The sequence below is a fragment of the Zymoseptoria tritici genome, chromosome 6, assembly GCF_000219625.1.
Source record: "Zymoseptoria tritici IPO323 chromosome 6, whole genome shotgun sequence".
Taxonomy (NCBI): Eukaryota; Fungi; Ascomycota; class Dothideomycetes; order Mycosphaerellales; family Mycosphaerellaceae; genus Zymoseptoria; species Zymoseptoria tritici.
Genome location: NC_018213.1, coordinates 163,150 through 186,877, shown reverse-complemented (window position 1 = coordinate 186,877; position 23,728 = coordinate 163,150). Strand labels below are relative to the sequence as shown.

General features: G+C 52.4%; 9 protein-coding genes across 9 annotated transcripts; 4 read left to right on the top strand and 5 right to left on the bottom strand.

Moving 5' to 3' along the window:
- Positions 1-1,089: 1,089 nt before the first annotated feature.
- On the top strand, positions 1,090-2,066 carry MYCGRDRAFT_109710 (uncharacterized protein; the record flags this gene model as incomplete). Its single annotated transcript, XM_003851940.1, has 3 exons — positions 1,090-1,505; positions 1,558-1,714; positions 1,770-2,066. The coding sequence occupies 3 exons, from the start codon at positions 1,279-1,281 to the stop codon at positions 1,986-1,988; spliced, it is 603 nt and encodes a 200-aa protein (XP_003851988.1).
- MYCGRDRAFT_72725 (uncharacterized protein) lies at positions 2,064-3,583 on the bottom strand (the record flags this gene model as incomplete). Its single annotated transcript, XM_003851292.1, has 2 exons — positions 2,064-3,287; positions 3,349-3,583. The coding sequence occupies 2 exons, from the start codon at positions 3,397-3,399 to the stop codon at positions 2,064-2,066; spliced, it is 1,275 nt and encodes a 424-aa protein (XP_003851340.1).
- A 375-nt stretch (positions 3,584-3,958) lies between these two features.
- Positions 3,959-5,357, bottom strand: MYCGRDRAFT_109708 (uncharacterized protein; the record flags this gene model as incomplete). Its single annotated transcript, XM_003851291.1, has 3 exons — positions 3,959-4,150; positions 4,447-4,633; positions 5,176-5,357. The coding sequence occupies 3 exons, from the start codon at positions 5,355-5,357 to the stop codon at positions 3,959-3,961; spliced, it is 561 nt and encodes a 186-aa protein (XP_003851339.1).
- A 315-nt stretch (positions 5,358-5,672) lies between these two features.
- HSP (DNA J-class molecular chaperone) lies at positions 5,673-7,059 on the top strand (the record flags this gene model as incomplete). Its single annotated transcript, XM_003851941.1, has 1 exon — positions 5,673-7,059. One exon carries the CDS (start codon positions 5,782-5,784, stop codon positions 7,057-7,059), a length of 1,278 nt encoding a protein of 425 aa, XP_003851989.1.
- Positions 7,060-7,106: 47 nt separating this feature from the next.
- Positions 7,107-7,674, bottom strand: MYCGRDRAFT_104710 (uncharacterized protein; the record flags this gene model as incomplete). The annotated part of the gene is made up of 2 exons (XM_003851290.1): positions 7,107-7,407; positions 7,467-7,674. Coding segments are annotated over 2 exons (265 nt in total), but the record flags the coding sequence as incomplete, so codon positions are not given.
- Positions 7,675-9,192: 1,518 nt separating this feature from the next.
- On the top strand, positions 9,193-9,789 carry MYCGRDRAFT_109706 (uncharacterized protein; the record flags this gene model as incomplete). Its single annotated transcript, XM_003851942.1, has 1 exon — positions 9,193-9,789. One exon carries the CDS (start codon positions 9,193-9,195, stop codon positions 9,787-9,789), a length of 597 nt encoding a protein of 198 aa, XP_003851990.1.
- A 6,837-nt stretch (positions 9,790-16,626) lies between these two features.
- On the bottom strand, positions 16,627-18,882 carry MYCGRDRAFT_44328 (uncharacterized protein; the record flags this gene model as incomplete). The annotated part of the gene is made up of 3 exons (XM_003851289.1): positions 16,627-17,246; positions 17,295-17,979; positions 18,031-18,882. 3 exons carry the CDS (start codon positions 18,880-18,882, stop codon positions 16,627-16,629), a joined length of 2,157 nt encoding a protein of 718 aa, XP_003851337.1.
- Positions 18,883-19,439: 557 nt separating this feature from the next.
- Positions 19,440-21,785, top strand: MYCGRDRAFT_93631 (COG4 transport protein; the record flags this gene model as incomplete). Its single annotated transcript, XM_003851943.1, has 1 exon — positions 19,440-21,785. One exon carries the CDS (start codon positions 19,440-19,442, stop codon positions 21,783-21,785), a length of 2,346 nt encoding a protein of 781 aa, XP_003851991.1.
- A 633-nt stretch (positions 21,786-22,418) lies between these two features.
- On the bottom strand, positions 22,419-23,360 carry MYCGRDRAFT_86345 (uncharacterized protein; the record flags this gene model as incomplete). The annotated part of the gene is made up of 2 exons (XM_003851288.1): positions 22,419-22,585; positions 22,661-23,360. The coding sequence occupies 2 exons, from the start codon at positions 23,358-23,360 to the stop codon at positions 22,419-22,421; spliced, it is 867 nt and encodes a 288-aa protein (XP_003851336.1).
- Positions 23,361-23,728: the final 368 nt, after the last annotated feature.

Sequence of the window (23,728 nt, the reverse complement as noted above, 5' to 3'; positions counted from 1 at the left end):
CTTTTGTGTATATAGCATTACTGTTTAGTTATTAACTATAATTAATATAAAGTCGTTACTTCGTATTCTGCGACTTCGTTTAGCTAAGCATTGCGACTAATGCGGTAGTTTAAGGAGAGGAATAGTAATGTTGTATTACGTATAAACGCTCACCCGGGCTTATAACCTATTAAAAGTCATAAGCTATAGATTGTTTATCTACGTGGTGGGCCATGGCCTTAACTAAATACAGATATAGTACCGATGTCGGACCTGAACACGTGTTCAATATTCAACAGTTCCGCCCAACCACGGTGCTCCATCCCTCTAAGGGCATTTACTGACCAAGATGGCGGGAAGTGTAAATTTGACCGACTTCTCTCGGATTGGCCCCCAACTGAGACACGTTGTCGGTCAATGGCGCCACGTTTGTCAATCCAACCACGACGGTGCACACTGAGACTTTCTCCGCTCGATAGTTCCGACTTCACTTGGTCCACCCAAAACTTGAATACACCACTGGCACTCCCCGCCGGACATTCTCTCCGATCTCCGACGGCAATGCCGGTGGGCATTGTGCTTTCAATTTCTCCTTCCGATAGCAGGAATGTCTTGAAGTTTTCTCGCTCGCAGAGCAGATCAATTGACTGAGATCACAGCTCCTTCGAGCGCATCGATATCAGCATCGCCTGCGCAAACCGGGTCGTCGACCTGCCGGACAACAAAGAATAGATCGGCTATACCAACCTGAAAGATGTCAACTTGAAACCAGGAAACTTGGGGAGCACCCTGAGTGTTTCACGTCCACCACGAACTCCACAAGGTCCAGAAGCACTCGCGTAACCCTGACCTTCTTCACAAAAACGTTGACACCGAGCATGTGCGTACGTCGACAGGTCCTGGTCTCTAGGTCAAAGAATGGTACACGCTACGATCCTCGTTTCAACGGCTTCACACTCATGTCAGCGGCGAAAATATGGCTTTCATTTTGCAACGAGGGCTCCGGAAGTAGTCCCTCACAAGCGCCATGTCTATCCCAAGTAGGCTGGTTGCAGACATATAAGAACGATGTCGTCCGCCACAGCGGTTGGAACTTCCACCGCCTCCCTCAATCAGCAAGTCATCCTTTGTTCTAAACATACCCCACACATCCTTTGACTCCCTATCACCGCACAATACATCTCGACCGGAGTGACAAATTGCGTCTGGACGACAAAGTACTTGAACTGCGGGAAAGATCCTCGATTCATTGAGAGCACAATCCACCAATTTTCATCACCACAAGAACTCGAAAACAACATGTTCTTCTCTACCTTTGCCACGCTTGCTCTCGCAACAGTCGCATCCTGCATGCCAACCGCCGAGTTGGAGGAGCGCGCTCCAGTGGGCTACTCATACAAGGACGCTGTCCTTTACCACCACAATCTCCACCGCGCCAACCACTCCTCTCCGGCCTTGGTCTGGGACACCAACCTTGAGACAATCGCGAGGGACACCGCAAAGACTTGCCAGTACAAGCACAACACGTAAGTAACCTTCGATCTGATGGCCAGCCGCATCTCAACTAACATTCCACAGTACCGCAGGCGGTGGTGGCTATGGCCAGAACATCGCTGCTGGGATTCCATACACAAACATCGGCTATGTGATCAGCGACCTCTTCTACAACAGCGAAGTCAACAACTACAACCAATACGGACAGCAGAAGACGGACTTCTCCAACTTCGGCAGCTGGGTATGTCACCACCACTTGGTCGCCGATCATAACATCCGCTAATGCATCTCTACAGGGTCACTTCTCTCAGATCGTCTGGAAGAGCACAGGCAGAATCGGCTGTGCCACTATCGGCTGCCCCAACGGATTGGCGAACGTGGGCAGCAATGTTCCCCCGTGGTTCACCGTCTGCAACTACGCCGGCCCGGGAAACTATGCGAATGACGGCCAGTTCGCTGTCAACGTCCTGAAGCCGAAGGGCAATCCTACCATCCACGCAAACGCGGGACAGTAGAAGGACGCTTTTACGCCGACACGGTCGCTTCCATTCTTGTACATACCAAATTGAAATGTCATTACGTTTTTATGATCAAGATCTGTTCTTCAGCCAGTTGTGAATAGCATCGTCCAATACGGGTCTGTACAGCCATCCCATGTCGTCACCTTGGGCTTCTTTGACTTTGCCTTCGGCCATGATCTTCTGCCGTTCTGCTTCTGGTAGTCGGCTGACGTTCGATCCGTTGACTGTCCAGTCAAATACTGCATCAATTCGAACCTGTCTCATCCGCTGCCAAAACGTGAGAGCTGCTAGGTGATCTGCTCGCTGCGAATCTGCTGTCTCTTTGCCTCTCTCATCGCGCGATCCGGCGAGAAGCAAGGTCAAAGAGTAGACATCTTCCAATGCTTGGTTCACTCCTTGTCCACTAGATGGTGGCAGAGCATGCACGGAGTCGCCAACGAGGATGATCCGACCGGTTTCGCTGTACCAGTGAGGCAGCTTGGGCATTTTCATGAACGGCCAGGCGTAGAGTCGTTCTTTACTGGCGCAGACACTATCGATGATTTTCTTTGCAGTCGGCCCGTAGTCGTTATAGTCTTGGAGGTAGAACTCGGTCAGTCGTCCGGGATCTGCTTGGAGTCGATCGAGCTCCTCCCTCGATTGTTCCGGGAAGTTGACTTGTTTTCCGATCATGAGCTCCTCGCCCGCAGGATCCTCAGCTATCCAGAAGATGGCGCCGGGTTTGCTTTGGATTGTGGCGTTCTTAGGATACTCTTCATACGGCCACTCAACCGACGAACGCTTGATGTGGCCGAGGATACCAATGAGGCCGGTGTACTCTGGAGCTGTATCAGGCGCCACGTGGCGGCGGACTGTGCTGTAGATACCGTCTGATCCTATCAAAAGCGAGGCATGATGGATATTCTCGTTGATGAGGAATGTAACTCCGTTGTCACTGTCCGAAACGACTCCATTGAATCGTGAGTTGTGCTGAATAACTACCGATCGCTCTTTGAGCATGCTTCGCATTTCATCGAGGAGGACACCGCGCCAAATGCGAAGATTCCGGTATCCATATTGGTCGTCGATGGGTACCTTTTTGGTTATGCGATCTTCGTCGTCAATGAATATGCGATACTCCGGCACGTAGCATCGATCACGAATCCGATCCAGCACTCCCAGATGGTCCAATACGCGAATCCCATTGGGTGTGAGAATGACACCCGATGGTATGGCTCCGGATACCTCCGGGCGAGCCTCAAAGACAGTGACTGCTATGCCTCTGAGCGTGAGGTCTAGAGCCAAAGCACATCCCTATTCAGTTTGTCAGAAGCCGAGACATGTTGCCACTCAAGCACGTGCAGGGCCTACGAACGCCTAGACCTGCACCGACAATGGCCACGTTGTCGAGATAGTCGCTCGGCATTGTGTTTCTTTGTCTTAAGAGAGGGATTCGTTGTCCGATGTGGATATGCGCAACTTCTTAGTCTAGGACAAAGAATTGGAGTGTCGGAGAGTTCGGCCGAGCATCTGCGGTTCTGGTCCGATGTTCTAGACCTTCGTCGGCCAGACCGCATCTGTGTGTTCGACAATTGTAAAGGTTGGCAAGAGTCTCAGAACCTGTCGCAGTGGTGACAACCCGAGGTGAAACCGGAAGCTGTAGTCGAACCACTTGCTTTTTGCTGACGTAACCCTGGTTGTACGGGTATCGAGCGAGCTTCGACCCGCTTTGCCGGCGCTGAGCTCTTCCGACAACGGTATGCTTGATGTGTATTTACTGCTCGATCCTGAAGGTCCAGTGCCCAGCTTTCTCAACAAATATGCCCTAGATACCGAAACGGGAGCGTCGAACGATGGTGAATCAATGCTGGCTTTCGGACGATGAGATGACAGCTGAGTTCTCAAAGGAAACGCTGTCTGAATGCTTAACATGAGGATTGCCAGTCGCTGCGGCAAAATACCCTCAGCTTGGCGAATGGTGTCGTTCAGCCGGCACAGGTCGACAGAAGAACCGTCGCTAGGACAGTGTAATCCCCTGACCTTGGGGGTGAAAGCCACGCCCGCGCTTCAGCATCGGCAAGATGTTCGAGCAGACGATTACCGTAAATCAACGGTGTGACATTGCCGCCTGCCGCCATTCCGGTAAGAAAGCTTCCGGTCTGCACATAGCCTCTGACCTGCGGAAGGTATGTCCCATAAATTCCTCAGGTCCGAATGATGAACATGCCCCCGGAAGCGAACAAAGCGTAGCCAAGGTCCTCCTGTGGGAGCCTCTAGTAGAGAAGGCTTGTGAACGACAGAGATGCCTCACGAGCTGACGGGATCCTCCAACACATCGTGTCTCATGGAACCGTCGTCCGCGAGCAAGTCGTCTTCTTCGCTGTCAGGATAGCCGAGGTTTTCGTGAAGGGAAGAACGACTTGGCCATTCTGTGAAAATACTGCAGGTCCCTTCGCTGTGTCGTGAGACGAACTTTGCTGGAACACATGGTCGTCCACGTATGAATGTGATGCCGGCGGTCGTCCAATTCCTGTTTCGCCTTGCGCTTGAATGTTCGGAAGACTCGTTTGTTGGCTGCGGCGACTTCGGGGCACCGCACAGTCTCGATCGGACTCAGTGAGACGGTGAGATAGAGCATTCTCGGCAACGAGGCATCGCATCTGCAGAAATGGTTCATTCAGCAATCTGTGAGGGATGCGACCGGTCCCAGGGTTATGAACGTTGACTTAGATTCAACTTCCGGCAGTTAGCACATGCTACTGGAGCATTGGATTGTGAGCAATCAAACGACTTCTCATCTCTCGACGAACGTCAGATGCTCTATTTGACTGACCACGGAGTGGATGAAGCAGCTCTGCAAGCAATATAGCACCGTTCACACCGGCGCACGGCGAAAGAAATGGCCTACCTTCGACCAGATGAAGACCACCTACATGTGCGATGCGGATGGTGGTCGGACAGAACCCTCCATGCTTCGAGATGGATAGTCAGCCTTGCCGTGCGGCCGGCCGGCCGATCAACGCGAGCAGCAGTTCATCATCTCCAGTTCATGCCCAATCGAGGGCGGCTTCGACAACTAGGACGCTGACACCAGCAGCGGTGAACGGCCGATATTGCTTGCATGCCACCAGAGCGTTTTGAAAAGAGAATTGTGGGCTTGATAGCGGCGATCAAGGACGTTCCGAAAGGTGAGTTCAGGCACCTTGCCCTCTTGTCATCGGAAGTGTCTCGCATTGCCGCATTCAGAAAGTCGATCGAGCCCTGGAGTTCATTTGTGCCTCTCCATGCATGTCGCATCGACTCCAAGGCGGACTTGCTCAGATCTGATGGGCATTGACGATGGTCCGTAAGCATTGCGACTCTGGTAAATCCCAGCGAAGCCATGCTGAAGTATCAGCAGAAATTGAACGTAAGGTACTCGACGACTTCGATCGGAACAATGCTGATGCGAAACGGCATATATACACACGCGCGCAGTGTGGTATCGCGTGCTCTCGCATGTGTGAATGAAATGGATGGCATGAGAGTCGCAAGGAGGTGAGGTGTAAGAATCGCGTGTCACGATATTTAGGCTGTTCGTGCCAGCTGGCGTCAGGCCTCCTCGAGGCAGGGGTCCGCCAATAATTCATATGTTCCACTATCTCTACGACTGCTTCTTTACAACGACCTGCACCATTCCACTCTTCTCCTAGCCGTCGCCATGAGTCGTCAATCATAGACCCTCCCTTCACCACCAGCACCGGACATGCGCCAATAGATCCGCCCACCCATTCCCACTCACTCATTCCACCACTCCTTCACCACCGCCATGCTCCTCTTCTCCGTCCTGGCACTCGTCTGCCTCCTCCCCCTCCTCGCCCTCGCCGCCGAAGACTACTACACCCTCCTCGGCGTCGACAAATCCGCGTCCGAACGCGACCTCAAAAAGTCCTACCGCCGCCTGTCCAAAAAATACCACCCGGACAAAAACCCCAACAATGAAACCGCCGCCAAAAAATTCGTCGAAGTCTCCGAGGCCTACGAAACTCTCTCGGATAAAGAACTCCGCCGGATTTATGACGCCCATGGCGCGGAGGGCGTTAAACAACATAAAGAGCGGGGAGCGGGGGGTGGAGGTGGTCGTAACCCGTTCGACATGTTTAGTCAATTCTTCGGTGGGGGTGGACATTTCCATGGTTCTGGACAGCGTCGAGGACCGAATATGGAGTTGCGGGTGGACACGCCGTTGAGGGACTTTTACACGGGCGCGGATCATGAGTTTTCGGTGGAGAAGCAGGTCATCTGTGAGAAGTGCGAGGGTTCCGGCTCGGCGGACGGAGAGCGCGATACGTGTGGGAAATGTCGAGGGCAAGGGATGGTTATTCAGAAACAGCAGCTCATGCCGGGGATTTACCAGCAAGTGCAGATGCAGTGCGATGCGTGTGGTGGGAAGGGAAGCACGGTGAGACATAAGTGTCCGCACTGTCATGGTGAGAGGGTGTTGAGGTCGCAAGAGCAGTTTGACCTTTCGGTGGAGAAGGGGATGCCCAGAGGGGCGCGGGTGGCGTATGAGAATGAGGGAGATGAGAGTCCCGACTGGGCGGCGGGAGACTTGCTGGTTTCGATCCATGAGCAGACGCCGAAAGTCGCGGACGATGAGAAGCATAGGACAGATGGGACATTCTTCCGTCGGAAAGATCGGAATCTTTTTTGGAGAGAGGTTCTCTCACTACGGGAAGCGTGGATGGGCGACTGGACGAGGAATCTCACCCATCTCGACGGTCATGTGGTGCAGCTATCGCGAAAGCAGGGCGAAGTCGTGCAGCCTGGGACGGTGGACGTGATTCCTGGCGAAGGAATGCCAGTGTGGAAAGGAGGCGGCGAGCAGTATGAAGAACGAGCGAGGGCGTCGGGAGCAGTCGAGAAGGACGACGGATATCTGTACGGCGCGCTGCATGTGGAGTATGTGGTGGTCCTGCCGGATCAGATGGATAGCGGCATGGAGAAGGAGTTTCGGAGTACGTGGGACAAGTGGCGGAAGAAGAGCGGCGTGGACCTTCATAAAGATAGTGGACGACCGGCGCCGGTGATGCATGATGAGTTGTAGGATCTCGGGGTGAAGAGGCATGTATCAACAGACGTGGCCGGGCATGGAAAGATAGAAGAGAGGACGTTTTATTCTTCCCGATTTGACGGTTTCATTATTGACATCGTTGCTCACAGTCCTCCCAGTCATCACTCAACTCCGGACTCCTCCATCTCGATCGCAGAACAAAGAGCATTCCAAAATCACATCAACTCCATCGCCATCATCTCCCGAATCACCTCCCTCCTCCTCCTCATCTCCCGAACCCTTTGCGCCTCGTCATCTCCGGGCATCGAGTCCTTCGCTCGTTGTTCAAACAGCCGGAATCTTTGCGCGACATTGTTGGATGCGATTGTTCCATGCGTAAACCTATCCACGTATAGTCAGGGATTGGCCATGGAAATGGACGCAGGACGAGCATCACGTACGTTCGGTGGTCGGCTGTGACCATGTATACGATGCTCACTGGTAGTGCGGCGAGGCCGGTTAAGGTGAGGAGGGTTAAGGGTTGGAGGGTCATTGTGGTTGGGGTGGGGGTGGTTGGGTGATGTGTGGTTGTTTGGTAGGGCTGGTTTGTGTTGAGTTGTTGCTTGGTGGAGTGTACTTGTTCGATGTGCGTGTGTCGTATGTGCTTGTGCTTGAGTTGATGATGATGGGACCAACAAGTCGCTCACAGGCACTGTTATATACACATCTCTCCCAACCGAGTCTTCCCTCAACTTCGTCTCCCGTATGTCTGAGCCGGTGTTCGCAGCGAGCCATGTCAGGAGACACAAAGCGTGACCGTCTACAGTTCGCAGGCGCGATGCACTGTAGGAATGTTGTTCACTTGATTCCAAGCCGTACAGCGGCGAGGTCCGCGAGGGATTTCGAATCTGTTTGCGACGCCGTGAGAGAAGTGGTGTGATATATCTGGCCATACATCAAGCTTACTTGGCAAGCAAAAATGGCCATAGCAGTCCGACCTACAGGAAGACTATATGGCATGTTTGACGCCTGTTCGAAGTTGCAGTCAACATTTTGGTGGTCTGGCTAGGTGCCCGCCATTCTACTTGCGCGGGTTTTGGCCGGCTTGATAGTTGTTTGACATTCTTGTCAAGCCATCCGCACCGGTATTTCAGTCTGGAGTATACTCGTCTCAGTGATGAAGAGCAGTTCCGCACTGTGCCATCGCAGAGGCGCAGTCAACAAAGATTGGAAAGGCTAAGAACATTTTTTTTACTCCTATGATCGCTTGCAGCTCTATTTGCCAAACCTCTTCTAGGTCGAAGCACCACCCATCTATCCACAGCGATAGACCGCCAAGTCGACAGCATCATCTCCACACACAAGTCTAATGGATATGATATTCTCCAACCACAGCACCTTCCCATGCGGATCCAAACCACGCCAGGAGGGACCCATCAGTGACACAGCATATCCGGCCAACTCGGGAGCTCGCAGCACAGCATGCATCGTTCAAGAAAGCGGCCAGGTGCATGTGAGAACCGCGGTTCATGTAAATGTCCGTGGGAAGGTATGGTTGGCGTGGGATGCCGTGTTACATAGCAGAGAGATGGGAGGGAAGGTTAAAGTGGACCTCGTTGTTCGGTTCCTGGTTGGGATAATTCGGACAAGCGCGGTAGCCGCTGGCAAAAGACCTGGAGGTTCGCTATAGATGGGAACATGCCTTCCCGCCGAGTGGATGATGGACTCGATACCGGCGCGGACTACACCTCCCTCCCCTCCTCCACCGCAAGATAATCCCGATTCATCGCCCCCCACCACTCCACCACCCTCTCCGCCGTCAGTCCCTCCCCTTCCCGCAAATACCACTCCTCACACCCCCGCTCTTTCAACCCCTCCATCGTCCTCCGCATACAAGTCGGGGCTCCCGTCGAACACAACTGCTGCGCGAAATTATAAAACATACTCGGTCGGTATCCACTCCCGGGACTCATCGCGTTGATCTCCGCCAGATCGGCGAGTTGCGCGGCGCGGTTGTCGGCGTGGTAGGACGTCGTCCGCGTGCAGGTCGTGGTCGGGCTGTGAGGAGGGTAGGTTTTAGCGTGGGGAGATTGGAGGTAGGTGGGTAGCACGTACGATCCGGGGGACTGGGGCCAGCGTCCGGTGCAGATTCTTTTGGCGTGGAGGGTTAGATTGCGGATTGAGGAGATGAGTTGGGGGTCGAGGAGGGCGAGCCAGGTTTTCAGGTTGGATGAGGTGAGGTCCTCGCGGAGGTGGAAGGTTACGGCGGAGAAGAAGAGGGGGAGGAGTTCGGCGCGGAGGGAGGGGGAGATGTGCAGGATCGACCAGATTGAGGTGGTGGGGGGTTTGGAGGGAGTGGAGGGCCGGATGTGGACGGTTGAGGAGGACATGGCGTGGGAGAAGATTAGGAGGCGGAGTTCGGCGGGGAGACCGGTGAGGGTGGCGCGGGTGGGAGGGGAGGAGGGTGTTGTTGAGGAGGACGTTGGAGAGGAGTCCATTGTTGAGGAGGAGTCCATTGTTGGAGAGGAGTCCATGGTTGAGGAGGAGTCCATTATCGAGGAGGAGTTCATCGTCGAGGAAGGCATTGTTGAGGAGGAGTCCATTGTCGAGGAAGGCATTGCGGAGGCCATTGCGAAGGAGTCCAATGCGGAGGAGTCCGTTATGGATGAGTCCATCGCGCAGGAGTCCATCGAGGAAGAGTCCATCGCTGAGGAATCCATCGTGGCGGAGTCCAATGTTGAGTCCATTACCGAGTCCATCGTTCAATGTGTGAATGCGGCGTGAATGTAGTAAAAGAAGTCCAACCTCTTCAATGATGTTTTTTCTTCTTCTTCTCCGTCGAGGTATATGTTTCTCCCACCTGTCACGTTTCACCAGCCTGCCGGGGAGTTTCTTCCGGACGTGTTTCGAACCAGAATCCGTCTCCTCAAGTCAAGTCCGATCGTCGTCGTCCGTCCGGACGCGGGTGTTTCGTCTGGTGCAAGATCCACACTCTCTCTCACACACAAAACAAAACAAGACAACTCCGGCTGTTCCAGGTCGCACCACCGACGGACGGCCTCTTGGTCTATATATCGCAAGAAGGAAAAGATCCAGATCGCCAGGGAGAGGAAAAGAAGATCCCTGACTCCCACGACGTCGGGGTAAGCCTGCGCCCTAGAAACTAAAGGAATAAAAACTACCGGCATACCGGGCTGAAAGCTACGTATACTTGCGGGAAGTGCGGTGAAGCAAAGCCAACGACACAACACAATAAGCGGTGTGAGATGGGGCGAGAAACCTCATTCCTTGACTCCCACGCTGGCCCACGCAGGGTATCGCGCGTGGATTGTCGATTGTCGATTGGCAGTGCACCACCACATGAATACGGCTCAGTCTCACTCTCAACGCGATTAGAACTAAGGGAGTGTCCAGTAGATGATTGAAGTGAATTGAACGCTCGGACGATCTGCTCCGTTAGTTAAATGTCGCTTTAATCAGCCATGTCGTCCAGTAGATTGTAAGTGGAGTGAGTAGTAATTTAGTATGATTAAATGCAAGGTTCGTAAGTGCCAGCCGGTAGTGTAGTGACCCTTCCGATTAGATACAGAGCATATAGCGTTAATTAAGAAGTCACTCAAACTGACACCTGCTCCGGAGCAGGTGTTAGCGTAAGTGGCTCGCGTCGTCGTCGCGTTGTTAGTATATATACAATACTATAGATAAGGTCTAGAAGCGGCGTGTTACGTAGAATCGAGTAGTCGTCGTAGCTAGTCTAGCAGTAGTATTGCTCGAGAGCTATACGAACACTATGCCGGTCGGTGTACGAACAACGTATAAGGACAGCGATAAAGGGCGAGCCTTTATAGTAGGCCTACTACTTAACAACAAGCGACTATATTAATATACGCGGTTTAGTTAGCGTACGTTCGCGCGGTTATATAAGCTAGTAGCTCCTTACATAACTACGAAGTGCCGGACAATTAACCGTTAAGAGAAGCTAATTCTCTTCCTTTACGTTCTAGCGCATAACGATCGATATCGCGACTCCTTAGAGGACTTCTACTATTCGCCGACGACTATTAGAGTAGTACTCTATAAAGTGCTAGACGTAGTCTGTTATATATATTAGCAAGTAGTTAAGCCGGCGGCGGCAACGGACTACGAGGCTATAAAGAGCAAGGGTTACAAATACTAGCTAGCCTTCGATAAGTGCGTTAGAGCGCTCGACGGCTCTTACGTCTTCGCATACGTACGTAGTAAGCAAGCACTATAGCGCAATCGTAAGGGAACACTGTCGTAGAACGTGTTAGTAGTAGTAGACTTTAAGATAAGGTTTACGTTTATACTAGCCGGATAGGAAGGCTTAGCATACGACGGTCGTATGCTTACTAGTGCTCGTTTAATGCATAGCTTTAGAGCGCCTAAAGGATGTTATTACCTCGCTAATGCCGGCTACTCGAACACGCTAATAACACTAGTGCTATACCGCGGAGTGCGGTATTATCTAAGGGAGCAGTATCTAGTTAGTATAAAGCCGCAGAACGCGAAGGAGTTGTTTAATTTAAGGCACTCGTCTATAAGGAACGTCGTTAAGAGGGCGTTCGGTGTACTTAAGAAACGCTTCCGGATATTCGAGATAGCGCTACCCTTCGATATAGCAACGTAGGTGCAGTTAGTATATACCTATGTAGCTCTTTACAACATCCTTATAGACTTCGGTGCTAGCGTACTACCTATTAAGCTAGTAGAAGATTATACGAACTATTAGCCGTTCGAGGACGCTACTACGGCGGCTAATAAGGATCGTGCGGTAAGGAATTCGATAGCATTGCGGCGTAAGGTAATAGTAGAGGATATGTAGACGAGATATTAAGAGCATCTATAGTACTAGGCCCTAAGTCTAGGCCTTAGCGCGCCCTTCTCGTAAACCGCGTTTTTGCACACCTTCTTCTATACGCTCTTAATAGCCACACTACGCACCCCGTTGTCACAGATTTTATACAATCGTAGACGTAACACTAAACTATCGCTTAGCGAAAAAAGCTAGCTTTAGGGACGCGCGTGCGCTAGTAAGGGCGACACTACGATCGCTACGAACGAAGCCCTTCTATACGCGACCGTTAAACACGTTCTTGCACGTATCGCAAAACGCAACTCCTTCGACAACCTCCCTCGTAGCGGTCGCCCTCGCACCTATACCGAACGAGAGGTCGGCGACGAGGAACACCTGTACGTGGTGCCGGCTACGAACCTGCGACGATACCGTCGTTGCAGAGCCAAGTTTCCTCCGGAGGATTGGAGAGGCCGTCGATCCCTCTTCCCTTACAACAACAACACGACCTGGAGGTACGCCTCCCATTGAAACACAAGCTACAGAACAACAGCACGATTCGAACGCCCTCTACGCTACAAACGCTACAAACAAGAAGAAGAAGAAGCAATCCACTCTGCCCTATACGCGCACCTCCTCGAAATCCGAACCGAAACACTTCAAAGAGACAGGACTTGGTGGAACCTATAACTCTGCGATCAACCTGCGTAGTTGTATGCGCTAGAAGGCAGCATACGATTCCACAAAGGCATATTGAGGACGAGAGAAGATAGCGAGTTGGACAGCTGCTCTTTTGCACGGCATTTTGCACTGCTTTTGCACGGCATTTTGCACTGCTTTTGCACTGCGTTTCGAATTTGCAGCGTGCGTGCGTGCGAAGCGGAAGGATCCGCTGAAAATTCTGCAAAAAGCTTGGCACGAAAATTCTGCAGCCCCGGCTACACGACACTCGTTGGAGTTCCTTTGTTTTGCGCTGCTTTCAAAGTCCTTTGGCATTTTGCCTTAGGCACGGGGTTTCCCCTAAGGTCAAAGAATACTGAAAGAATTTGATTGTAAATAGATCTACTGCCTTGCTTACAAGGCCGTCCTACATAGTCTTGGACTCCGAAAGGACGTAAATGGAACAAACAAACAAACAAACAAATATACCGAACGAGACGCGAGATCCGTCGTTCGAACCGCGAGATTATACCCGAAATATACGTATAAACAGCTGCGCAACGCGTATAGCTCGAATCTAAGCGCAAAGGTCCTTCGTACGATCCTCGAGAAGGCCGGTATTATTAACTAGCGCTATAAACGACGCCCTGAGCTTACCGAAGAGCACGCTCGAATTCGCCTTACGTAGGTACTCGTACACCGTTACACGGACTAGACATAATAGCTCTTTTTAGACGAGTGTTTAGTCGAGAAGGGCACTAGCAAAGAGACGGCTTAGGCATTCGGTTATCTACGCGTAGTAATGCAACGCGACGAAGACAGCCCTCGTAGAGGTTATTTAGCTCGTTCTTACTACTAGACTCTCGAGGAAGGGCTCTTGCCGCTGTACGAGGGTTAGTGTTTCTAGCAGGACAACGCACCGGTGTACACTACGCATTTTACGTAGCAGTAGATAGCCGACAACAACATCTGGCTGCACATCGGCTGGCTACCTTATAGCCCTAACATAAACCCTATCGAGTACGTATAGTAGCACCTAAAGAAGCTAATATACGAGGTTAATCTACGCATCGACAGCATTATAAACAAGGACAGGCAGAAGGAGGCATTAATTAAGGCATTGCCGCGTGCGTAGAAGCTTATGCTACGTCGCATTATGCTAGAAGTGGTTAATTTAATGCCAAGGAGGATTAAAGCACTTATCGCTGCACAGGGCTAGCACACTAAGTATTAAGGGTTAATGTTGTATACAAGAACTATAGAGCGTAATGCTAGCTTTCAAATGAGCCACAAATCAGCTTAATGCGACAACAACACCTTGTGTTATCCGGTGTTAAAGACATAAGCAATAACTATAAGATTCTAGAATTTAACGCTAAGGCCTAGACTTAGGGAAGGTTACTGTAATAGAGCGAGAGGCGTTAAGGGATAGTGTTGTTAATAAGGACGACGAGCACGAATCTACGGTATAATTAACGAATTTTATAGTACGGGCACCGGTTTATAACCGATGCTTAACAATCGGGACGTTCTTATAGTACGAGTCTATTGTGTATGTTCTTAGCATTAGTTTTAGTATAAACTGCTACCAAAAGTGGGGCTATATAGCATTCTTAATAGATTTAAACGACAACTTTAACGCTAGACTCCCGAATCCTTAGTAGCCCTTATAATTACTACGAAGCTAAGTTATTATCGACCTTACTTCCTTTAGACGCACTCGATTTCTTCCTTCTTCTAGCTCTTCTAAACGACCGTTCTTCCTTTAGTTTATTAACTACGCCCTCGACTATAGCCTCCTTCTAAACCTCCTTAATCGCCGGCGACTATACGCCGTCTATGCCCTACCTTATTATCTCCTTTACGACTATAGAGCGCTACTAAACATTTAGCCCCTCTACTACCTTCGACTTCGACTATACGAACCGTTTAATTAAGTCTTCGGCTGTAGGCTATACTAAGCGCTCGCCGGTAAGGAGGATGGCATCGATAAGAGAGTTAAAGCGACTAGACATCTTCTTAGAGGCTAAGGTCTTTAACCTCTTAGCCTTAGCCTACTTAGCGGCTTTACGACGGCGGTTAGTAGTATGTTCCGCACCCTAAGACTCGTCCTATGTTATGCTCGTGTCGCCGCTACTACTTATAACTCCTTTAATAGTCTAAGCATAAACGCTAGTAGTAGTAGTGCCGGCAAACAACTAATCTAGCGTAGCCTCGAATTGCAATAGCCTCGTTACGAACTTCCTCGAGCCCTTATACGCTTCCTAATACGCCTTTATAACGTCCGGCGCTACACGAGGACAGCTAGTTACCGGATCTTTGCTCTAGCCTAACAAGTCGCAGAGTTCTCGCTATATCTTCTAGTCCTACTTAAGCCCTCGATACTTAGTTGTGCACGACGATACGGTAAAGAATCTGTGCCTACTAACCGGTATAACAGACTTAATAGCCTCGACTATAAATAGAAACGCCTACGGCTTAATACTACTATCGGCACGTATGCTAGCCTCGCTCTGTTCATTCGCCTTATTTATTAACGCCTCGATCTCTTCCTTATCCTACATAAACCGCGGCTCTGCGCCTAGAGCTAGTATGCCCTTATCGTCGTTAAAACCCTTAACACTCGGAGTAGGTGTTTGCGAAGGAGCCGGCGTACGAGAAGGAGCTCAATATAGTGTACGAGGGGGTGGTGCTATAGTACGAGCCGGCGTACGAACGACAAGGGTAGGAGCCTTATATATAGGGGATTGTAGCTATTCCGACTACGTAAATAGTGCATCTAAGAGCGAAGGATTAATAGCTATGTCGTCGGTAAGGGCCTAAGAAGCTATAGCTTGTAGTTAAGAATACTAGTAAGCTATAGAGGTGTGCATAAACGCGTATACAACAACACCTTTAACGCGAGGTAGCTATAAACATAGATTTAACAAGCTAACTAAACCTTACTTATAGTGACTACCGGACAACTAGACGATTCCGAGTGAGATTAACCTTCCACTAACAACAACACCATTGCAACGCTATATCTAACGACATGGTCTGAGCGTTCAATTCACTTTAATCATCTACTGGACACTCCCTAAGACTGCCCTGGGTCCTGGTTTTTTGTCCCAAATTTTCCGCCCCACCCTGCTGCCCACTACTACCCTCGAGGGCAATTCTTCGGACAACAGCAAGGGCGAGAAAGAAGAAGAAGAACAGATATGCGGTGTGACGCTTAAGGCGGCAAACGGGCTTGGAGAAGTTCGGTCTGTGACTCTTCTGTGCAGTGTGTTGTTCACCCACTGATGATTGAATATGCGGTGTGACCTTGTTTTCTTCATCACAGCGAAGGCCCCCACCCAAGCCGCGTTCCGTTCCTGACAGATTTTAACCGGGGCGTCTTCCTAGTCACCCACGCGCGGATGTCCGTCTGCATATCGTACTGTACATGATACCCGCCCACATGTGCAGTGCCGCCGCCTTCAATGTTGAAGACTATCTACTCATCCCGCCGTGAAGAAAAACGTCCACTACTGCCGGGTGAATAGTTTCAACTGATACGCAACGACCCTGTCGACTCTCGATGCTCATCCGGCACTATCTCCCCCAAGGCATGGGGACTCGGACAAGCCGTTCCGCTCCCTCCCTGTCCCCTCTCTCTTCTCCGTCACAATGGATGCATGTTGCTGTTTCACAGTCACAGTCACCGTCACAGTCCACTTCTTTGCGTCGCCGCGGCGGAGGTTCCGGCGGGTTTTGATGATCCGGACGTTTTGGTGGAGATCAGTGAGTGCCGTTTTCCCCTGCCTCGATGCACGGATTAGATGCCCTTTGGTGGCGTGAGGGTTTCTTTCTTCACAAACGTGTGCATCACTTGTAAAAGGGTCTTGGCGGGTATAGTGGCATGGCATGGTAGACTAGAAGTATGTTCATGTTCGTGTTCAAGTCCAACAAAGTCTCGTGATCTTCGTAATCGTATATTCCTGTCCGCCATCGTGACCATACCGTCCATGTCATCCATACCGTCCATACCATCCATACCGTCCATACATACCCATTCCATCCCATCCCTCCTGCTGATGATCTCTGTCGTCCAACGTTATCTATACAACACCCGCTAAAACGCTCATCAAAAATCCCAAATCCCATCATACACCCTCAGAGACTCAAACAAACCTCCTACCATCTTCATCCCCCAAACTTGGCCGTCGGACTGGTTGATCATACATCCCCTCCTCCTCATCATCATCACTCGATTCATCACTCAATTCATCCCTCCTCCTCCTCCTCCTTCCATGCGCAACAGGTCGACCACCGCTCACAATCTCCGGACTACCCTCACTCCCCCTCTGCGTAACCCTGTCCCATTCGTCACTACTCCGTTCATCCACCTCATCCTCAACTCCGTCTTCACCGCCAGCAGAAGCGGTATGAGAAGGCGGTACCATCGTATCTCTTGAGTCGCCATGCACAAGACCTAGTCTCTCCTCCTCCGTCGTACCGGGAGAATTCGCACCGGGGTAATTCCCAGGTCGACTCGCCGGTCGTCGACTCACGAATGACAATGCGCCTCGCGAGAGTGGTCGGTCGGCATCACTCTCCCCTCGACTGCGGGAGAAGACGTTTTGAAAAGAGAATTGTCGGCGCGCTTGGTTCCCCCCGCTAGAAACGTGTGGTGGTGGTCGTGGAGGCGCGAGACTGTTGCTGGAGGAGGAGTCGGGTCGGTCTGGGCCAGCCCATTGGACGTGTCCTGCTGTGCTGGGCGAGCAGTAAGATGTGTCCTCTTCTGTGGACACGATGTGTGACTTTTGCATGCCGGATGGGAGACGTAGACTGTTGTCCTCTCCCGACTTCAGGTTGTCTGATGGAACATGGTCGAGTGGAACGGGACTGTGACCGCGATTCCGTGTGCGTTGGGTCAGGTTTCGTCCGATGCGACCGAAGAAACCTGGGTGGACTTCGCTGTCTGGCTCGCTTATGGTGTCATCGTCTTCGGTTGGGAACTGCGACATTCCCAGCGGAGGGTGGACTGTTTTCCGTCTGACGATTGAGCCGCTGCCTCCGACTGATGATACGGTCTTCCTTCTTCTTAGACCATCCCATTCGACTTGTTCGCCTTCTCCAATTGGCTCCATTCTGTCTTCATGTATCCGATGTATCTCTTCTGCTTCACGCTTCCTGCGGACTTTACTGCTCATCGCGCGGAGAATGCCTGCACCACCGCGAATCGCATCGGCGCGAGGTTCGTATTCTGGCTCTTGCACTTCGGCGACTGTTCGCATTTGATCGAGATCGCCGGAGAAGACTTTCGAATCGGGCACATCTTTGGCGGACTTGGCGAGTTGGAGAAGAACGACGCCAGAGCAGATTGTGAGGAAGCCGAAGACGACGTTGATGATCTGAGTGGATGTACCGTGGAAGCCGCGGAAGAGGACGGCGGAGGTGATGATCGTGGAGGACGTGAAGAAGACGTAGTATGTCGGCGTGACGAGGGCGGCGTTGAAGATGTTGAGGGCTTTCTAGAGGAGGAGTCAGCGTGTGGGAAAAGAGGGTGCAAGATGATCACCCACATTCAGATAGATGATCTCTGTCAAGAGGGTGCAGATGACAAACACCAGCAGGACGTAGGTGAACCACTTGTTGAACTGTGCCTGTCCACCGATCTGAGCAATGATCGCGGCACCCAGTCCTTGCGTAGCCACGACAGAAAGACCTCCAATCAGACTGCAAATTGTGAGGTATACCATCATGCTCTTCTTGCCATACCGTGGAGCCACCCACCAAGCGACAAAAGCACACCCGAGGATGATCAATCCAGCAAAGACGAGAAACCCCGGCGCGATGACATAGTGCTGCATTTCCTGGATATTCGACACGGCAGACTGCTCTGGAGCGTTGAGAGCGATGAGGACCGATCCAATAATGCAGAGGAAGCAAGACACCCATCCCACGAAGGACAGTCGCTCCTTGAGGAAATACCAACTCAAGACAGTCGTCACCACGACGGACAGCGCTCCCAGAGGTGTAACCAAGATGGCATCGACAAACATGTATGCGGCGAAATTGCAAATCTCACCCACGATCATGAGCGTCATCCCAGACCACCACCACAGATTTTTGAGATATCCATATCCTTCTCCCGCCTCTTCATTGTACTTGACGTTCGCTTTGAGGAGACCAATCTTCTTGACCACGAAGGAGACGCCGATGAACAGACCAGAAGCGACGGCGAGGAGGATGCCGATGAGTTTGTAGGAAGCAGGACGACCGGACTTGTCGGCGGCGGAGGTTGAGGTTGCGCTGGCGGTGGTGGAGGCGGAGGTCGCTGAGGGTGATGTGCTGGTGGGAGAGGCAGTCTCGGATGCGACTTGGCGAGCGATGAGATGCGCCGCGTGGAAGAGGAGTTGGCCGGCGGCGTCCATTGGAGGGAGGGGAGTGGGAGTTGTATTGGCGGGTGAAGTGAATGTCGGAGCATGCGTGAGGAGTCGCTGGAGGACAAGCTCGAAGGAGCAGTAAAGGTGGAAGATAAGGTAGGTAGAGAGAAGGTCCAGATTCTTCTTCGCTTCGGTTGAGGACGACGACGACTGGATTGAGGCTGAGGCGAAAAAGAAGTACGCGGTCTCTCAGTCGCTACGCCGCGCATGTATTCCTCATTGTGGACAAGATCAGTAAAGAAAGTAGGAGAAGGATATGGCAGAGTCGAAAATGGTCGTAGGTCGTTGAAAGATGGGGTGAGTTGGTCGTTTTCAGTTGGATTGGTTGGTCTCGTTGAAGGATACGGTAAATAAACAATGACGCTTGACTCTTTGTCCCCTCCTCTGGCCTTGGTTCATCCCAGAAAGAAAGAGAACGACTCAGGAAAAGTTGATGCCTGAATTCTGAGGCATCAGTTTGGAATTCGTTCCATCTCCCCTCCACGACTCCCCTCTCTCAACCAATCAACCTCACCTCACTCCTCGATCCTCGGACAACATCGATCATGGCGGTCGATGCACCCGTATCCTCCTCTTCCCACGGTAGCATCTACTCCGCCGCTTCCGTGGACGAAATACGCGCCGCTCTCCAAGATCTCTCCCACCGAGAAGCATGCGTCACCTCCCGTCTGGACAATCTACTGGCCTCACAAAAGGATCTCTCCCGTCAATTGAACCGTCTAGACCTCGCCCGCACTCAACTTGGCTCATCAGTAATCGCCACTCGTACCATCAGCAATGGCATGCTCGATACCGCCGCCTCCACCGCCAGCCGCATCTCAAACGCCGTCAAGAAACTCGATCAGGAGCAACTGGCCGTCAAATCCACCTTAGAAGTCGTTGAGCAGGTCGCCGATCTGAAGTCATGTGTTCTCGGCGTGCACGGTTCTATGGGTGCTCCTCAAGATTGGGAGACGGCTGCCACGTATCTTCATCGAGCCAGCCAAATTCCAGACTCGGTCATCGACGGTGCGTTTGCTGAGGAAATTGTGCCCACTGCTGAAGTGCCCGATCCTCCACGGCAGACTCTGAACAGCGCTGCCGAGAGTCTTTGTGGATTGTTCCTGAGAGAATTCGAAAAGGCCGCTCGAGAAGGCGATGGCTCCAAAGTCACCCGCTTCTTCAAGCTCTTCCCTCTGATTGGCCGCCGTGATGTCGGACTGGATGCATACGGAAGATATGTATGTGGTGGCATCGCCTCCCGCGCTCGAAGCAACATGTCCTCGACTCAACCAAAAGATGGCATGTTCTACGCGGGTGCTTTGACCAAGCTCTTCGAGCATATCGCTCAGATTGTCGATGGTCACGAACCACTGGTCGAACGTCACTACGGTCCTGGCAGTATGGTTAAGGTCATCGAGAGAATTCAAGTTGAAGCTGATGCTCAAGGTGGTCTCATCTTGGACACCTGGGCCGAAGAGAGAAGAGTCAGTCGCAAGTTGACAGATGTCAAGAGTTATCCTTTCAACTTCCTGGTCTCAAGCTTCCTGCCCACGCAAAAGCCAAGCTCACATCTCCGCACTGGCTCACCGGCTCCTGGAAGTGGTCGTGCAAGCGAAGACGAAAGTGTGGACATGAAGGAAGTTGATGCACTACTCAACGAAAGTGCAGTCATGCTCGGACGCTGGTCTCTATACACTCGCTTCCTAGCCAGCAAGACTGCGCCAACTCAAGAAGACGACGCCAAACTACATCTGCCGGCCTTCATCCTCCACAGCACATTACAAAAGCGAATCAATGATCTCCTCATCGAACCGTTCAACCTCATGACCACCTTCTTCTTCCGACGATCAGTCGAGAAGTCGTTTCAACAAGATGAAAGTCCAGCAGGAGACCTCACCCTCAGTCCGAACAAGCCATTGAATTCCAACCCACCCTTCATCACCTCCGCAGTGGACGACGTCATGTACATCGTGAATCAGGTCCTCCAAAGAACCCTCTCAACATCCCAGCGTCCGATCGTCTCGAATGTCCTCCCCTCCATCGCACGAGTCCTAGGCTCCGATTTCTTCGGCATGATCCAACGCAAAATGCGCGACGAAAGCTACCCCAAAGCCGTCATCCAAGGCGCCCTCCCACCAGAAACCCTCATCCTTCAATTCCTCGTCCTCATCAACAACCTCGACGTCTCCACCGACTACGTCCACCGCATCGTCACACAGTGCCTCGGCGACAACACGTCCACCTCCCTCTCCGACTCCTTCCCCTTCGGCAACGAATTCACTCAAGTCCAAAAGTCCCTCCAAACCCTCTCCCAATCTTTCGCCGCCAAAACTTCCGACCTCATCACCGAAGCGCTCGAAGTCCTCCAAAAACAAGTCATGCGTCCTCGTCTCCGCCCGGTCCTCGTGGACACGTTTCGAGATGTAGACTACAACCTCTCCTCCTCGGACATCAACCCTCGCGACGACACCGACGACCCCCCACAAGACGACCTCGTCCTCCAACGCTTCTCCCGCGGCTGGGCATCCTTCACCCTCCCCGTCAAACGCATCCTCACCCCCAACCTCTACGACCGCCTCATGACCGGCGTACTAGCCTACCTCGCCGACCGACTGGAAAAGAGAATGCTCTCCCTCCACGGCCGGGTCTCGGAATTAGGAGCCGTGAGGTTGGAGAGGGATATTGCGGGTATTGTGAATGTCGCGGTTAAGGGTGCGAAGTGGGAGGTTCGGGATGTGTTTTCGAGGTGTTTGCAGATGGGGATGGTGATGAGTATGGAGGCGGAGGAGTGGGAGGAGGTTGGGAAGGTGGGGGATGAGAAGGTGGAGAGGGAGGTGGGGGTTAAGTGGGTGTTGACGGGGGAGGAGAGGAGGAAGGTTAGGGGGATTGTGGGGGGCAGGGAGGGCTGAGGGTGGGAGAGGGGGGTGAGTGGGAATGATCACGGAGGGTGAAGTCATGTCGGATTGCTGTTGACGGCATTGAGCATTCCGCGGGATGGGGGATTGTTATCATCGACGATTCGAACTCCTGCTCCCGCGATGTTTGCGCCTGCGATGCTCTATCGAAATCGAATCCCTTCACATTTGCCTGGAGTTAGTCGTCCTCGACCCGGAATCTTCAACTCTTTTGTGACCGAGCTGCGGAGCGATGGTCGATCTCATCAGACAACGACTCTTGGTGTGTCTCGTGCCGTTACGAGGACATCCGGTTGGTTAGGAGGGCGAGCTTATCTGGTGCTGAGACGCAGCGGCCGCTGACGAAGGGCCAGTCACGAAGAGCCAGGTACGTGCTTCATCGAGAAAACTGAGAATCACTAGCGACTACGAGTAACGTGTCGGAACAAGACGAAGCTGGACAACAAAAACGTATAGGTACCTCATACTGCAGAATTGTCGGGCGTCATTTATGCGACAGACGCGCCAGCATGGTCCTTGGGCTCTCTGCAAGACAATCCGTCCGGCAAAGGACATCGCCTACGACTCGAGCCCACTCGGCAGACCTCTTACCGATCCGTCAGTCGAGCCAAAGAGGGTACATCAACCTCACCACTCTCCTCCCACCAATCCCAACGTGAACCTCTCCGACCCACGAATCGCCTCAGCCTCAGCCTTGAGCTCCTCCACATCCCAAGCCGCCCACACCGACTTGCCGTTCAAAAATTTCGCCTCCCCACTCGCGGCCCACACCATAAACGAAGCCGGGAGACTCACTACACAACACATCTGTCAGCCGGGGTGCCGCTTTTTCGAAGTCTGTCTGGTGAAGAAAGCGTTATATGACTCACCGTCGTCATAAGGAACTGTGACCACCACCCCATCCGCCAACGCTTTATCCGCCATTCCCGTCCGAATCATACCCGGATGCACGCTCAATACGAATAGTTCTGGATGTTCGTGGTGGAGATACTCGAATACCTTGCCCGCTGCCAGTTTCGATGCCGCGTAGCTTGACATACCGGGGACGTAGGGCAGGTGCGCGACGACGGTGGAGGTGCTCAGAACCACTGCATTGCGCGTCGCATGGGGCAGGAAAGCGCGGACGAGGTTGAAATTCCCTTTCACGTTGACTTCGAAACCTTGGAACCAGTCGTCTGGTGGGGTGGTGAGCAGGGATGAAACGGCGGGGAGGTAACCCGCGTTTGCGACGAGGACGTGGAAGGGGCCATAGACCCGGGTGTGCGCGGCGATGCTGGACTCCAGAGCTGGGAGGTCGGTGATGTTAGCCACGTAGGCGGTGACTGTGGTTTTGGGGTACGTGGACGAGATCTCGTGGGCTGTCCGTTCGAGGCTGGCGGCCGTGCGGCCTAGTAGGGCGATACTGGCGGCTCCGGAGAGGGCGAAGGCTTTGGCGATTTCGGCGCCGATTCCGGAGCCGCCGCCTGTGATGAGGATGTTTTTGCCGGAGGAGGAGAGAGAGGGGAGGAGGGGGGAGATGGCGGCGTAGGTTGTGGTGTGGAGGGTCTTTGGTGGAGTTGGAGAGGCCATTTCGGTGGATGAACGGTGGAGTTTGATGGTGGTGGTGGTGGTGTGGGGGATGTGGATGGATGGAGGTCGAAGGTATTTGTATGGTCGAGTCCTGGGAATGCGGAAGGTAAGCAAACACTGGAGGGTTTGTCATGATCGTCAGTCATCGTCCGGATGGAGACATCAGTCATACGCATGATACGCATGTGCCTGTAAGCAGAGACCGGGACGGGATGACGGTCGTGCTTGGTGATCCGATGACAATGCGTTTGCTTGCAAATCCGTGGAGTGAATGGCGATCGGTGCATGAAGAATAAGTAAGACTCGCAACCGCGCGAGAGGCTCCTCTTCAATCCACCAATTCGAAGCAACAGCCACCCAACACTGTA